The following is a 17275-nucleotide window of genomic DNA, read 5'->3' on the forward strand; positions in this document are numbered from 1 at the left end:
TGTTGGGTCCACTGTTGTTTGTCATCTATATCAATGATCTGGATGATAATGTGGTAAATTGGATCAGCAAGTTTGCTGATGATACAAAGATTGGGGGTGTAGTGGACAGTGAGGAAGGTTTTCAAAGCTTGCAGAGGGATTTGGACCAACTAGAAAAATGGGCTCAAAAATGGCAAATGGAATTTAACGCAGACAAGTTGGTTAAGGTTACTGGGGAGAATTTAAACTAGATAGGTTGGGGGGAGGGGAGCTAGAAGAGTTGACTAGGATCAAGGAACTAATTGATGGGGTGGAGGATGCAGGGGTAAGGGGAATTACAAAATTAATGGTAGAGGAGAGGGTGCAAGTGAATGAAGGCGGTAATTTAGATAAGGGAGTAGAGGGAGAGGGTGTTCGCGACTCATCAAAGCGGGTCCAGATAAAAGCTGGAATAAGGACACTTTGCCTGAATGCACGAAGCATTCGGAACAAGGTAAATGAGTTGATGGTGCAAATCAGCACGAGTGGGTACGATCTAGTGGCCATTACAGAAACGTGGCTGAAAGGTGACCAGGACTGGGAGATGAATATCCAGGGGTATCAGGCGTTTAGGAAGAATAGACAGGAAGGAAAAGGTGGTGGGGTCGCGCTATTAATAAGAGATAATATCAGGGTAGTACTGAGGGATGACATAGGCTCTGAGGAACAAAACGTGGAATCATTATGGGTAGAGATGAGGAATAGTAGAGGGAGAAAGACACTAGTAGGTGTGGTATATAGGCCCCCAAATAATAATGTTGAGGTAGGGAGGGCTATAAACAAGCAGATAAGGGATGCGTGTAAAAACGGAACAGCAATAATCATGGGGGACTTCAACATGCACATTGACTGGCAGACTCAAGTCGGTAAGGGTGGAATGGAGGAAGAGTTCTTAGAATGCTGTCGGGATAGTTTCCTTGAACAGCATGTTACGGAACCGACGAGGGAACGAGCTATTTTGGATCTGGTATTGTGTAACGAGGTAGGTAGAATTAAGGATCTTATTGTGAAGGACCCTCTTGGGTCTAGTGACCACAATATGGTCGAATTTCTGATTCAGATGGAAGAGGAGAAAGTTTGGTTCCAAACCAGTGTCCTCTGTTTGAACAGAGGGAAATATGATAGGATGAGGGATGAATTGGCTAAGGTAGACTGGGAGAGCAGGCTGGCAGGTAGGATAGCTGAGGAACAGTGGAGGATTTTTAAGGAGATCCTTTTAAGTTCTCAGCAAAAATATATTCCAGCAAAAAACAAGGATTGTAAGAAAAGGGAGAACCAGCCGTGGATAACGAAGGAAATAAAGGAGAGTATTAAAATAAAAACAGCTGCGTACAGAGTGGCCAAAAATAGTGGAGAAACAAGTGATTGGGAAAAATTTAAGAAACAACAAAGAGAGACTAAGAAAGCGATAAAGAAAGGAAGGATAGACTATGAAGCTAGGCTAGCAATTAATATAAAAAATGATAGTAAAAGTTTTTATAAATATATAAAAAGGAATAGAGTGGCTAGAGTGAATGTTGGACCCTTGGAGGACGAGAGGGGGGAGTTAATAGTGGGAAATGAGGATATGGCTGAGTCTTTAAATAAGTTTTTTGTGTCGGTCTTCACGGTGGAGGACACAAATAGTTTGCCAAATATTAACGATAGAGGGTTGGCAGCAGGAGAAATACTTAATACAATTAATGTTACCAGAGAGGCAGTGCTGGGTAGACTAATGGGACTGAAGGTGGATAAGTCCCCGGGTCCGGATGAAATGCATCCCAGGGTATTGAAAGAAATGTCAGAGGTAATAGTGGATGCGTTAGTGATTATTTATCAAAACTCGTTGCATTCTGGGGTAGTGCCGGTTGATTGGAAAACGGCTAATGTTACGCCGCTGTTTAAAAAAGGAAGGAGACAAAAGGCGGGTAACTATAGGCTGGTCAGCTTAACGTCTGTAGTAGGGAAAATGCTGGAATCCATTATTAAAGAGGAGATAGCAGGGCATCTGGATAGAAATGGTTCGATCAATCAGACGCAGCATGGATTCATGAGGGGAAAGTCGTGCTTGACGAACATGTTGGATTTTTATGAAGATGTGACTAGGGCGGTTGATGGAGGAGAACCGGTGGATGCGGTGTTTTTGGATTTCCAAAAGGCGTTTGATAAGGTGCCCCATAAAAGGCTACTGAAGAAGATTAGGGCACACGGAGTTGGGGGTAGTGTGTTAAAGTGGATTGGGGACTGGCTATCCGACAGGAAGCAAAGAGTCGGAATAAATGGGTGTTTTTCCGGTTGGAGGAAGGTAACTAGTGGCGTGCCGCAGGGATCGGTACTCGGGCCGCAACTATTTACCATTTATATAGATGATCTGGAGGAGGGGACGGAGTGTAGGGTAACGAAGTTTGCAGACGACACAAAGATAAGTGGAAAAGTGAATCGTGTGGAGGACGGAGAAGATCTGCAGAGAGATTTGGACAGGCTGAGTGAGTGGGCGAGGATATGGCAAATGGAGTATAACGTTGATAAATGCGAGGTTATACACTTTGGAGGAAATAATAACAAATGGGATTACTATCTCAATGGAAACAAATTAAAACATGCTACCGTGCAAAGGGACCTGGGGGTCCTTGTGCATGAGACGCAAAAGCCCAGTCTGCAGGTACAACAGGTGATCAAGAAGGCAAATGGGATGTTGGCCTATATTGCGAAGGGGATAGAATATAAAAGCAGGGATGTCTTGATGCACCTGTACAGGGCATTGGTGAGGCCGCAGCTGGAATACTGTGTGCAGTATTGGTCCCCTTATATGAGGAAGGATATATTGGCATTGGAGGGAGTGCAGAGAAGGTTCACCAGGTTGATACCGGAGATGAGGGGTTTGGATTATGAGGAGAGGCTGAGGAGATTGGGTTTGTACTCGTTGGAGTTTAGAAGGATGAGGGGGGATCTTATGGAGACTTATAAGATAATGCGGGGGCTGGATAGGGTGGAGGCGGAGAGATTCTTTCCACTTAGTAAGGAAGTTAAAACTAGAGGACACAGCCTCAAAATAAAGGGGGGTCGGTTTAAGACAGAGTTGAGGAGGAACTTCTTCTCCCAGAGGGTGGTGAATCTCTGGAATTCTCTGCCCACTGAGGTGGTGGAGGCTACCTCGCTGAATATGTTTAAAGCGCGGATGGATGGATTCCTGATCGGTAAGGGAATTAAGGGTTATGGGGATCAGGCGGGTAAGTGGTACTGATCCACGTCAGATCAGCCATGATCTTATTGAATGGCGGGGCAGGCTCGAGGGGCTAGATGGCCTACTCCTGCTCCTATTTCTTATGTTCTTATGTTCTTATGTTCTTAAGTGTGAGATATTGCACATTGGAAGGACAAACCAAAGTAGAACGTACAGGGTAAATGGTAGGACTCTGAAGAGTGCAGTTGAACAGAGGGATCTGGGAATACAGGTACAGAATTCCCTAAAAGTGACGTCACAGGTGGATAGGGTCGTAAAGAGTGCCTTTGGTACATTGGCCTTTATAAATCGGGGTATCGAGTATAAAAGTTGGAGTGTTATGGTAAGGTTATATAAGGCATTGGCGAGGCCGAATTTGGAGTATTGTGTACAGTTTTGGTCACCTAGTTACAGGAAGGATGTAAATAAGGTGGAAAGAGTGCAGAGAAGGTTCACAAGGATGTTGCCGGGACTTGAGAAGCTGAGTTAGAGAGAGAGATTGAATAGGTTGGGACTTTATTCCCTGGAGCGTAGAAGAATGAGGGGAGATTTGATAGAGGTGTATAAGATTTTGATGGGTATAGATAGAGTGAATGCAAGCAGGCTTTTTCCGCTGAGGCTAGGGGAGAAAAAAACCAGAGGGCATGGGTTAAGGGTGAAAGGAGAAAAGTTTAAAGGGAATATTAGCGGGGGGCTTCTTCACGCAGAGAGTGGCGGGAGTGTGGAATGAGCTGCCGGATAAAGTGGTAAATGCGGGGTCACTTTTAACATTTAAGAAAAACTTGGACGGGTTCATGGATGAGAGGGGTATGGAGGGATATGGTCCAAATGCAGGTCAGTGGGACTAGGCAAAAAATGGTTCGGCACAGACAAGAAGGGCCAAAAGGCCTGTTTCTGATCTGTAATTTTCTATGGTTCTATGTACTTTTTCCTCTTGGCTTCGACAATTACTTTTATCCCCCCTGAACTGCACACTGAGATCTGCTGAAGACTGGTGTTGTTTTTCCTCATCGCCAGTGTAATAATTGGAAGCGACTCGATGTTGCAGCAGCAACAAGAGAGGTTTGTTAAACAATAATAGCTATTCTTTGTCTAAGGTTCCAACAGAACATATGCACAGGTCTACACTCCCTCACTACATTCAACTGAGTCCTCCCAGTCCCAGGACTTGCACCCTCGCTGCCGATTCGCCCAGCTTACCATGTCTCCATTCCATAGGATCTGGCCTGATCATGTGACTTGCAAAGGGTCGCTTCTTAAAGGGGCCACGTTATCACAGGCAGGGGGCATGAGGAGTTAAAGTACTTTCAAGAATTTGTAAACGGCCTTCATGAAAATTTCAATATGTACATCAGAATGTAGCTATTTTCCAATCCCATTGTCCCACTCTCTCCCCACAGCCTTGTATCAATCCCAAATTAATCCCACTGCACCAATCTCTCCCCATAGCCTCGTATCAATCCCAAACGAATCCCACTGTCTCACTCTCCCTCAAATAGCGCTGTATCAATCCCCAAACTAATCCCATTGCCCCAATCTCTTCCCATAGCCCTACATAATCCCCAAACTCATCCCACTGTCCCACTCTCTTCCAATAGCTATGTATCAATCCCCAAACTAATCCCACTTCCTCCCCATAGCCCTGTATCAATCCCAAATTAATCCCATTGCCCCACATCAATCCCCAAACTAATCTCTCTGCCCCATTCTCTCCCCATAGCCCTGTAGTAATCCTCAAAATTGTCCCACTGCCTCACTCTCTCCCCATAGATCAGTATCAATCCTCAAACTAACCGCACTGCAGTGCTCTCTGCTTTCATGCCCTCTGAAACTTTCAATCAGAGGTAACACCCCTGCCATGTTCAATTGACTGAAACACTCCATATAATTGTAGATAAATACAATTTGTTCTCCTCTTAGCCTGCTGCGCTTGACTGCCAATATTTATGGAATTCCTGTCACAGTTCTCTGTTCCTGACATCATTCCAGAATCCCATTGTTATTTCTGTCTCATTGTAGGTTTCCAAACACTCGGCATTGCCAGAACGGGAAGCAGTGTAGGTCAGGGGATGATGGACAAACAGGACTCAGTGCAGTAACAATCTCCACCAGAGGCCTTCTTAACAACACAGCTGCTCATTTACAGCAGCTTCTGGGATAGAAATCTCCCAACTTTTCTCGGCTGCACTTCCTGAGCCCAACCGCGCGCACACACAAAGCAGAGGGGGGTGGGATCCACTGTTACAGATATCGAGGGCTGGTCACCATGGAGTAGACTGTGTTGGACTGTGGACTCGGAGCAGCTCTGGCAGCCTGAAATAGAACAGAAAGAATGAAACTGGGAGAGTGAAGCAAAGGAAGGAGACAGGGAGAGACAGAGAATGAGAGAGAAAGAGACACGAGGGAGGGAGCGAAAGAGAGAGAGAGACAAAAGGAGGTAGAGGTTGAGAGAGAAATTGATGGAGAGAGAGAGAGAGAATGAAAACAAGACTTGTTGACGACAAGATCAGCAGTGACTGAACTCTGTGTCGGACAAGGGGAAAAATAAAGAGATTAAAAAGTGCATTTACCCGAGACACTTGGCTTGGGATGGAGACCTCAGCATACACACTGATTGACTGGTCAGGAAGCTCTGCAACTTGAGAACAGAAAGACAGCATCATAGAACATAGAACAGTACAGCACAGAACAGGCCCTTCGGCCCACGATGTTGTGCCGAGCTTTGTCTGAAACCCAGATCAAGCTATTTCCTCCCTATCATCCCGAAGTACTCCATGTGCCTATCCAATAGCTTCTTAAATGTTCCTAAAGTTTCTGACTCCACTGTCCCTGCAGACAGTCCATTCCACACCCCAACCACTCTCTGCGTAAAAACCTACCTCGGACATCCTTCCTATATCTCCCACCATGAACCCTATAGTTATGCCCCCTTGTAATAGCTCCATCCACCCGAGGAAATAGTCTTTGAACATTCACTCTATCTATCCCCCTCATCATCTTATAAACCTCTATCAAGTCTCCTCTCAACCTCCTCCGCTCCAAACAGAAAAGCCCAAGTTCCCTCAACCTTTCCCCATAAGACCTACCCTCCAAACCAGGCAGCATCCTGGTAAATCTCCTTTGCACTCTTTCCAGTGTCTCCACATCCTTCTTATAGTGAGGTGACCAGAACTGCACACAATATTCCAAATGTGGTCTCACCAAGGTCCTGTACAGTTGCAGCATAACCCCACGGCTCTTAAACTCAAACCCCCTGTGAATGAACGCCAACACACTATAGGCCTTCTTCACGGCTCTATCCACTTGAGTGGCAACCTTCAGAGATCTATGGATATGAACCCCAAGATCTCTCTGTTCCTCCACATTCTTCAGAACCCTACCTTTGACCCTGTAATCCACATTTAAATTTGTCCAACCAAAATGAATCACCTTGCATTTGTCAGGGTTAAACTCCATTTGCCATTTTTCAGCCCAGCTCGACATCCTATCTATATCTCTTTGCAGCCGACAACAGCCCTCCACCTCATCCACTACTCCACCAATTTTGGTGTCATCAGCAAATTTACTGATCCACCCTTCAGCCCCCTCCTCCAAGTCATTTATAAAAATGACAAATAGCAGAGGACCAAGCACTGATTCCTGTGGCACTCCGCTGGTAACCGGTTTCCAGTCCGAAAATTTTCCATCCACCACCACCCATCATTTACCACATTCAAACTCACACACAGACACATATGAAAAACTATCTTTATATCATCAACATCTCTGACCGAGAGCTCTGATATTCGATTCAGATAGTGACTCTTTATGTTACTCACTCTGCTCTGGTATCTTCTTCGATCGAATAAAGAACAGCACAAGCAATGTTACGATTAATATCAGCAGAAAAATAGTCACCACAAGGATGAGAATATACATCAACTCCAACACGGGCCTGTCAACCACACTCTCTGAAAGAAAACCGGTTACAGCTCAGGGTTAGATACAGAGTAAAGCTCCCTCTAAACTGTCCCCATAAAACAATCCCAGGACAGGTACAGCACGGGGTTAGATACAGAGTAAAGATCCCTCTACACTGTCCCCATCAAACACAGTAAGAGTTTTAACATCACCAGGTTCAAGTCCAACAGGTTTATTTGGTAGCAAATGCCATTCGCTTTCGGAGCGCTGCTCCTTCGGTGCACCGAAAGCGAATGGCATTTGCTACCAAATAAACCTGTTGGACTTGAACCTGGTGATGTTAAAACTCTTACTGTGTTTACCCCAGTCCAACGCCGGTATCTCCACATCATGCCCATCAAACACTCCCAGGACAGGTACAGCACGGGGTTAGATACAGAGTAAAGCTCCTTCTACACTGTCCCCATCAAACACTCCCAGGACAGGTACAGCATGGGGTTAGATACAGAGTAAAGCTCCCTCTACACTGACCCCATCAAACACTCCCAGGACAGAAACAGCACGGGGTTAGATACAGAGTAAAGCTCCCTCTACACTGACCCCATCAAACACTCCCAGGACAGGTACAGCATGGGGTTAGATACAGAGTAAAGCACCTTCTACACTGTCCCCATCAAACACTTCCAGGACAGGTACAGCACGGGGTTAGATACAGAGTAAAGCTCCCTCTACACTGACCCCATCAAACACCCCCAGGACAGGTACAGCAGGGGTTAGATACAGAGTAAAGCTCCCTCTACACTGACCCCATCAAACACACCCAGGACAGGTACAGAACGGGGTTAGATACAGAGTAAAGCTCCCTCTACACTGTCCCAATCAAACACTCCCAGGACAGGAACAGCACGGGGTTAGATACAGAGTAAAAGCTCCCTCTACACGGACCCCATCAAACACTCCCAGGACAGGTACAGCACGGGGTTAGATACAGAATAAAGCTCCCTCTACACTGTCCCCATCAAACACTCCCAGAACAGGTACAGCACGGGGTTAGATACAGAGTAAAGCTCCCTCTACACTGTCCCCATCAAACACTCCCAGGCCAGGTAAAGCGTGGGGCTAGATACAGCATATAGCAACTTCTACACTGCCCCCATCAAACACTCCCAGGACAGAAACAGCACGGGGTTAGATACAGAGTAAGTCTCCCTCTACACTGCCCCCATCAAACACTCTCAGGACAGAAACAGCACGTGGTTAGATACATAGTAAAGCTCCCTCTACACTGACCCCATCAAACACTCCCAGGACAGGTACAGCATGGGGTTAGATACACAGTAAAGCACCTTCTACACTGTCCCCATCAAACACTTCCAGGACAGGTACAGCATGGGGTTAGATACAGAGTAAAGCTCCCTCTACACTGACCCCATCAAACACTCCCAGGGCAGGTACAGCATGGGGTTAGATACAGGGTAAAGCACCTTCGACACTGTCCCCATCAACACTCCCAGGACAGGTACAGCACGGGGTAAGATACAGAGTAAAGCTCCCTCTACACTGTCCTGATCAAACACTCCCAGGACAGGTACAGCACGGGGTTAGATACAGAGTAAAGCTCCCCCTACACTGTCCCCATCAAACACTCCCAGGACAGGTACAGCACGGGGTTAGATACAGAGTAAATCTCCCTCTACACTGTCCCCAACAAACACTCCCAGGACAGGTACAGCACGGGGTGAGATACAGAGTAAAGCTCCCTCTACACTGTCCCCATCAAACACTCCCAGGACAGGTACAGCACGGGGTTAGATACAGAGTAAATCTCCCTCTGCACTGTCCCCATCAAACACTCCCAGGACAGGTCCAGCACGGGGTTAGATACAGGGTAAATCTCCCTCTACACTGTCCCCATCAAACACTCCCAGGACAGGTACAGCACGGGGTTAGATACAGAGTAAATCTCCCTATAAACTGTCCCCATCAAACACTCCCAGGACAGGCACAGCACGGGGTTAGATACAGAGTAAAGCTCCCTCTACACTGTCTCCATCAAACACTCCCAGGACAGCTACAGCACGGGGTTAGATACAGAGTAAAGCTCCCTCTGCACTGCCCCCATCAAACACTCCCAGGACAGGTACAGCACGGGGTTAGATACAGAGTAAATCTCCCTCTACACTGTCCCCATCAAACACTCCCAGGGCAGGTACAGCACGGGGTTAGATACAGAGTAAAGTTCCCTCTACACTGTCCCCATCAAACACTCTTACCTTCCTCAGGGGATGTGAATCGACAGATATTCTGGAGGCTGATTGCTGTGGTCAGCTGACTGACTGGGTTTCTGGCCGTGCAGCTATAATTCACTGCCAAAGTTGATGTGATGGTTAACTCCAGCGTCCGGGTGTGAACCGTGCGAGTGTCTCCATTTACCTTTGCAACAAGGGAATTTCCTGCCTGTTTCCAGGTGTAGTGAACATCAGTCCCTTTCTGTGCCCAGCAGCTCAGTGTCACCCGGCAGGTCCCATTAATGGTCAGGTTGTTCATACTGACCATGGGCTGGGAAACCGCATCTAAATGTGGAGAAAGTTAATCAAACAAATCAATATACACAGAGCTGCCTCTCCAAAACCCCCTCAAAATACACAGAGCTTCCTCTCCAAAACCCCCTCAAAATACACAGAGCTGCCACTCCAAAACCCCCTCAAAATACACAGAGCTGCCTCTCCAAAACTCCTCAAAATACACAGAGCTGCCTCTCCAAAACCCCCTTAGAATACACAGAGCTGCCTCTCCAAAACCCCCTCAAAATACACAGAGCTGCCTCTCCAAAACCCCCTCAAAATACACAGAGCTGCCTCTCCAAAACCTCCTCAAAATACACAGAGCTGCCTCTCCAAAACCCCCTCAAAATACACAGAGCTGCCTCACAAAACACGAACAAAATATACAGAGCTGCCTCTCCAAAACTCCCCAAAATACACAGAGCTGCCTCTCCAAAACCCCCTCAAAATACACAGAGCTGCCTCTCCAAAACCCCCTCAAAATACACAGAGCTGCCTCTCCAAAACACGAACAAAATACACAGAGCTGCCTCTCCAAAACCCCCTCAATATACACAGAGCTGCCTCTCCAAAACACGAACAAAATACACAGAGCTGCCTCTCCAAAACACGAACAAAATACACAGAGCTGCCTCTCCAAAACCCCCTCAAAATACACAGAGCTGCCTCTCCAAAACACGAACAAAATACACAGAGCTGCCTCTCCAAATCCCCCTCAAAATACAGAGCTCCCTCTCCAAAACACGAACAAAATACAGAGAGCTCCCTCTCCAAAACCCCCCAAAATACACAGAGCTGCCTCTCCAAAACCCGGACAAAATACACAGAGCTGCCTCTCCAAAAGCCCCTCAAAATACACAGAGCTGCGTCTCCAAAACCCCCCAAAATACACAGAGCTGCCTCTCCAAAACCCCGACAAAATAGAGCTGCCTCTCCAAAACCCCCTCAAAATACACAGAGCTGCCACTCGAAAACCCCCTCAAAATACAGAGAGCTGCCACTCGAAAACCCCCTCAAAATACACAGAGCTGCCTCTCCAAAACCCCCTCAAAATACACAGAGCTGCCTCTCCTAAACACCGAGAAAATACACAGAGCTGCCTCTCCAAAACACCAACAAAATACACAGAGCTGCCTCTCCAATACACCGACAAAATACACAGAGCTGCCTCTCCAAAACCCCGACAAAATACACAGAGCTGCCTCTCCAAAACCCGGACAAAATACACAGAGCTGCCTCTCCAAACCCCCTCAAAATACACAGAGCTGCCTCTCCAAAACCCCCCAAAATACATAGAGCTGCCTCTCCAAAACACCACCAAAATACAGAGCTGCCTCTCCAAAACACCCACAAAATAAACAGAGCTGCCTCTCCAAAACCACGACAAAATACACACAGCTGCCTCTCCAAAGCCTTCTCAAAATACACAGAGCTTCCTGTCCAAAACACCGACAAAATGCACAGAGCTCCCCCTCCAAAACACCAACAAAATACACAGAGCTGCCTCTCCAACACCCCCACAAAATACACAGAGCTGCCTCTCCGAATCACGAACAAAATACACAGAGCTGCCTCTCCAAAACCCTGACAATATACACAGAGCTGCCTCTCCAAAACCTTCTCAAAATACACAGAGCTTCCTCTCCAAAACACCGACAAAATACAGAGCTGCCTCTCCAAAACCCCCTCAAAATACACAGAGCTGCCTCTCCAAAACCCCCTCAAAATACACAGAGCTGCCTCTCCAATAACCCCTCAAAATACACAGAGCTGACTCTCCAAAACCCCGACAAAATACACAGAGCTGCCTCTCCAAAACCCCGACAAAATACACAGAGCTGCCACTCCAAAACCCCCTCAAAATACACAGAGCTGCCTCTCCAAAACCACGACAAAATACACAGAGCTGCCTCTCCAAAACCTCGACAAAATACACAGAGCTGCCTCTCCAAAACCCGCCCAAAATACACAGAGCTCCCTCTAAAAAACCCCGACAAAATACAAAGAGTTGCGTCTCCAAAACACCAACAAAATACAAGAGCTGCCTCTAACAAAGCCCCTCAAAATACACAGAGCTGCCTCTCCAAAACACCAACAAAATACAAGAGCTGCCTCTAAAAAAGCCCGACAAAATACACAGAGCTGCCTCTCCAAAACACGAACAAAATACACAGAGCTGCCTCTCCAAAACCCGGACAAAATACACAGAGCTGCCTCTCCAAAACCACTTCGAAATAAACAGAGCTGCCTCTCCAAAAACCCCTCAAAATACACAGAGCTGCCTCTCCAAAACCCCCTCAAAATACACAGAGCTGCCTCTCCAAAATCCGCTCAAAATACACAGAGCTGCCTCTCCAAAACCCCGACAAAATACACAGAGCTGCCTCTCCAAAAACCCCTCAAAATACACAGAGCTGCCTCTCCAAAACCCCGACAAAATACACAGAGCTGCCTCTCCAAAACCCCCCAAAATACACAGAGCTGCCTCTCCAAAACCCCCCAAAATACACAGGGCTGCCTCTCCAAAACCCCCCCAAAATACACCGAACTGCATCGCCAAAACCCCCTCAAAATACACAGAGCTGCCTCTCCAAAACCCCGTCAAAATACACAGAGCTGCCTCTCCAAAACACCGACAAAATACACAGAGCTGCCTCTCCAAAACCTCGACAAAATACACAGAGCTGCCTCTCCAAATCTCCGACAAAATACACAGAGATGCCTCTCCAAAACCCCCCCAAAATACACAGAGCTGCCTCTCCAAAACACCGACAAAATACACAGAGCTGCCTCTCCAGAACACGGACAAAATACACAGAGCTGCCTCTCCAGAACACGGACAAAATACACAGAGCTGCCTCTCCAAATCGCCCCTCAAAATACACAGAGCTGCTTCTCCAAAACCTCGACAAAATACACAGAGCTGCCTCTCCAAAACACTGACAAAATACACAGAGCTGCCTCTCCAAAACACTGACAAAATACACAGAGCTGCCTCTCCAAAACCCCCTCAAAATACACAGAGCTGCCTCTCCAAAACCCCGACAAAATACACAGAGCTGCCTCTCCAAAACACCCTCAAAATACACAGAGCTGTCTCTCCAAAACCCCGACAAAATACACAGAGCTGCCTCTCCAAAACCCCGACAAAATACACAGAGGTGCCACTCCAAAACGACCTCAAAATACACAGAGCTGCCTCTCGAAAACCACGACAAAATACACAGAGCTGCCTCTCCAAAACCTCGACAAAATACACAGAGCTGCCTCTCCAAAACCCGCCCAAAATACAGAGAGCTCCCTCTAAAAAACCCCGACAAAATACAAAGAGTTGCGTCTCCATGGCCCCCTCAAAATACACAGAGCTGCCTCTCCAAAACACCAACAAAATACACAGAGCTGCCTTTCCAAAACACCCACAAAATACACAGAGCTGCCTCTCAAAAACCCCGACAAAATACACAGAGCTGCGTCTCAAAAACCCCGACAAAATACACAGAGCTGCCTCTCCAAAACACAAACAAAATACACAGAGCTGCCTCTCCAAAACCCCTTCGAAATACACAGAGCTGCCTCTCCAAAACACGGACAAAATACACAGAGCTGCCTCTCCAAAAACCCCTCAAAATACACAGAGCTGCCTCTCCAAAACCCCGACAAAATACACAGAGGTGCCTCTCCAAAACACCAACAAAATACACAGAGCTGCCTCTCCAAAACCCCGACAAAAAACACAGAGCTGCCTCGCCAAAACCCCCCAAAATACAGAGAGCTGCCTCTCCAAAACCCCCCAAAATACATAGGGCTGCCTCTCCAAAACCCCCCCAAAATACACCGAGCTGCATCGCCAAAACTCCCTCAGAATACACAGAGCTGCCTCTCCAAATTTCCATCAAAATACACAGAGCTGCCTCTCCAAAACACGAACAAAATACACAGAGCTGCCTCTCCAAAACACGAACAAAATACACAGAGCTGCCTCTCCAAAACACGAACAAAATACACAGAGCTGCCTCTCCAAAACACCGACAAAATACAGAGCTGCCTCTCCAAAACACAAACAAAATACACAGACCTGCCTCTTCAAAACACCGACAAAATACACAGAACTGCCTCTCCAAATCTCCGACAAATACACAGAGCTGCCTCTCCACAACCCCCCCAAAATTCACAGAGCTGCCTCTCCAAAACACCAACAAAATACACAGAACTGCCTCTCCAAAACTCCCCCAAAATACACAGAGCTGCCTCTCCAAAACACCGAGAAAATACACAGAGCTGCCTCTCCAAAACACCCTCAAAATACACAGATGCCTCTCCAACACCCCCTCAAAATACACCGAGCTGCCTCTCCAAAACACCCTCAAAATACACAGAGCTGCCTCTCCAAAACTCCCTCAAAATACACAGAGCTGCCTCTCCAAAACGCCCTCAAAATACACAGAGCTGCCTCTCCAAAATTCCCTCAAAATACACAGAGCTGCCTCTCCAAAACACCGACAAAATACACAGAACTGCCTCTCCAAAACCCCCCCAAAATACACAGAGCTGCCTCTCCAAAACACCGAGAAAATACAGAACTGCCTCTCCAAAACCCCCCCAAAGTACACAGAGCTGCCTCTCCAAAACACCGAGAAAATACAGAGCTGCCTCTCCAAAACCCCACAAAATACACAGAGCTGCCTCTCCAAAACACGCTCAAAATACAAAGAGCTGCCTTTCCAAAACACCCACAAATTACACAGAGCTGCCTCTCAAAAACTCCGACAAAATACACAGAGCTGCCTCTCCAAAACACGAACAAAATACACAGAGCTGCCTCTCCAAAACCCGGACAAAATACACAGAGCTGCCTCTCCAAAAACCCCTCAAAATACACAGAGCTGCCTCTGCAAAAGCCCGACAAAATACACAGAGCTGCCTCTCCAAAACCCCCTCAAAATACACAGAGCTGCCTCTCCAAAATCCTCTCAAAATACACAGAGCTGCCTCTCCAAAACACCGACAAAATACAGAGCTGCTTCTCCAAAACCCCGACAAAATACACAGAGCTGCCTCTTCAAAACACTGACAAAATACACAGAGCTGCCTCTCCAAAACACCGACAAAAAACAGAGCTGCCTCTCCAAAACACAATCAAAATACACAGAGCTGCCTCTTCAAAACACCGACAAAATACACAGAGATGCCTCTCCAACACGCCCTCAAAATACACCGAGCTGCCTCTCCAAAACCCCCCCAAAATACACAGAGCTGCCTCTCCAAAACACCGAGAAAATACAGAGCTGCCTCTTCAAAACCCCACAAAATCCACAGAGCTGCCGCTCCAAAACCTTCTCAAAATACACAGAGTTGCCTCTCCAAAACCCCCCCAAAATACACAGAGCTGCCTCTCCAAAACCCCGACAAAATACACAGAGCTGCCTCTCCAAAACCCCCTCAAAATACACAGAGCTGCCTCTCTAAAACTCCCTCAAAATACACAGAGCTGCCTCTCCAATAACCCCTCAAAATACAGAGCTGCCTCTCCAAAACACCCTCAAAATACACAGACCTGCCTCCCCAAATCGCCGACAAAATACACAGAGCTGCCTCTCCAAAACACCCTCAAAATACACAGAGCTGCCTCTCCAAAACTCCCCCAAAATACACAGAGCTACCTCTCCAAAACACGCTCAAAATACAGAGAGATGCCTCTCCAAAACCCCCTCAAAATACACAGAGCTGCCTCTCCAAAACCCCCCCAAAATACAGAGCTGCCTCTCCAAAACACTGACAAAATACACATAGCTGCGTCTCCAAAACCCCCTCAAAATACACAGAGCTGCCTCTCCAAAACACCCTCAAAATACACAGAACTGCCTCTCCAAAACCCCCCAAAATACACAGAGCTGCCTCTCCAAAACCTTGTCAAAATACAGAGTTGCCTCTCCAAAACCCCCCCAAAATACACAGAGCTGCCTCTCCAAAACCCCGACAAAATACACAGAGCTGCCTCTCCAAAACCCCCTCAAAATACACAGAGCTGCCTCTCTAAAACTCTCTCAAAATACACAGAGCTGCCTCTCCAAAACACCAACAAAATACACAGAGCTGCCTCTCCAATAACCCCTCAAAATACAGAGCTGCCTCTCCAAAACACCCTCAAAATACACAGACCTGCCTCCCCAAATCGCCGACAAAATACACAGAGCTGCCTCTCCAAAACACCCTCAAAATACACAGAGCTGCCTCTCCAAAACCCCCCCAAAATACACAGAGCTACCTCTCCAAAACACGCTCAAAATACAGAGAGATGCCTCTCCAAAACCCCCTCAAAATACACAGACCTGCCTCTCCAAAACCTTCTCAAAATACACAGAGCTTCCTCTCCAAAACACCGACAAAATACACAGACCTCCCTCTCCAAAACACCAATAAAATACACAGAGCTGCCTCTCCAAAACCCCGACAAAATACACAGAGCTGGCTCTCCAAAACCCTCTCAAAATACACAGAGCTGCCTCTCCAAAACACCGACAAAATACACAGAGCTGCCTCTCCAAAACCCCGACAAAATACACAGAGCTGCCTCTCCAAAACCCCCCAAAATACAAAGAGCTGCCTCTCCAAAACCCCCTCAAAATACACAGAGCTGCCTCTCCAAAACACCAACAAATTACACAGAGCTGCCTCTCCAAAACCCCGACAAAATACACAGAGCTTCCTCTCCAAAACTCCCTCAAAATACACAGAGCTGCCTCTCCAAAACCCCCTCAAAATACACAGAGCTGCCTCTCCAAAACGCCCTCAAAATACACAGAGCTGCCTCTCCAAAACGCCAACAAAATACACAGAGCTGCCTCTCCAAAACACCGACAAAATACAGAGCTGCTTCTCCAAAACACAAACAAAATACACAGAGCTGCCTCATCAAAACACCGAGAAAATACAGAGCTGCCTCTTCAAAACCCCACAAAATCCACAGAGCTGCCTCTCCAAAACCTTCTCAAAATACACAGAGTTGCCTCTCCAAAACCCCCCCAAAATACACAGAGCTGCCTCTCTAAAACTCCCTCAAAATACACAGAGCTGCCTCTCCAAAACACCAACAAGATACACAGAGCTGCCTCTCCAATAATCCCTCAAAATACAGAGCTGCCTCTCCAAAACACCCTCAAAATACACAGACCTGCCTCCCCAAATCGCCGACAAAATACACAGAGCTGCCTCTCCAAAACACCCTCAAAATACACAGAGCTGCCTCTCCAAAACCCCCCCAAAATACACAGAGCTACCTCTCCAAAACACGCTCAAAATACAGAGAGATGCCTCTCCAAAACCCCCTCAAAATACACAGACCTGCCTCTCCAAAACCTTCTCAAAATACACAGAGCTTCCTCTCCAAAACACCGACAAAATACACAGACCTCCCTCTCCAAAACACCAATAAAATACACAGAGCTGCCTCTCCAAAACCCCGACAAAATACACAGAGCTGGTTCTCCAAAACCCCCTCAAAATACACAGAGCTGCCTCTCCAAAACACCGACAAAATACACAGAGCTGCCTCTCCAAAACCCCGACAAAATACACAGAGCTGCCTCTCCAA

The 17275-nt window shown here is 47.0% G+C and overlaps 1 protein-coding gene across 1 annotated transcript in view; it reads right to left on the reverse strand.

Annotated features, from left to right (window-relative positions):
* Positions 1 to 4901: 4901 nt before the first annotated feature.
* The window catches only part of LOC144487377 (SLAM family member 5-like), a 70211-nt gene continuing 57837 nt past the window's right edge, over positions 4902 to 17275 (reverse strand). Inside the window, exons 4-7 of the mRNA XM_078205463.1 lie at positions 9394 to 9693; positions 7039 to 7170; positions 5791 to 5858; positions 4902 to 5533 (exon numbers count right to left, since the gene is read on the reverse strand). Of these exons, the coding sequence (XP_078061589.1) occupies positions 5462 to 5533; positions 5791 to 5858; positions 7039 to 7170; positions 9394 to 9693 (572 nt within the window). The 3' untranslated portion in view covers positions 4902 to 5461. The remainder of the gene's footprint in view (positions 5534 to 5790; positions 5859 to 7038; positions 7171 to 9393; positions 9694 to 17275) is intronic.

This window comes from Mustelus asterias, unplaced genomic scaffold, assembly GCF_964213995.1.
Source record: "Mustelus asterias unplaced genomic scaffold, sMusAst1.hap1.1 HAP1_SCAFFOLD_760, whole genome shotgun sequence".
In the NCBI taxonomy this organism is placed as follows: Eukaryota; Metazoa; Chordata; class Chondrichthyes; order Carcharhiniformes; family Triakidae; genus Mustelus; species Mustelus asterias.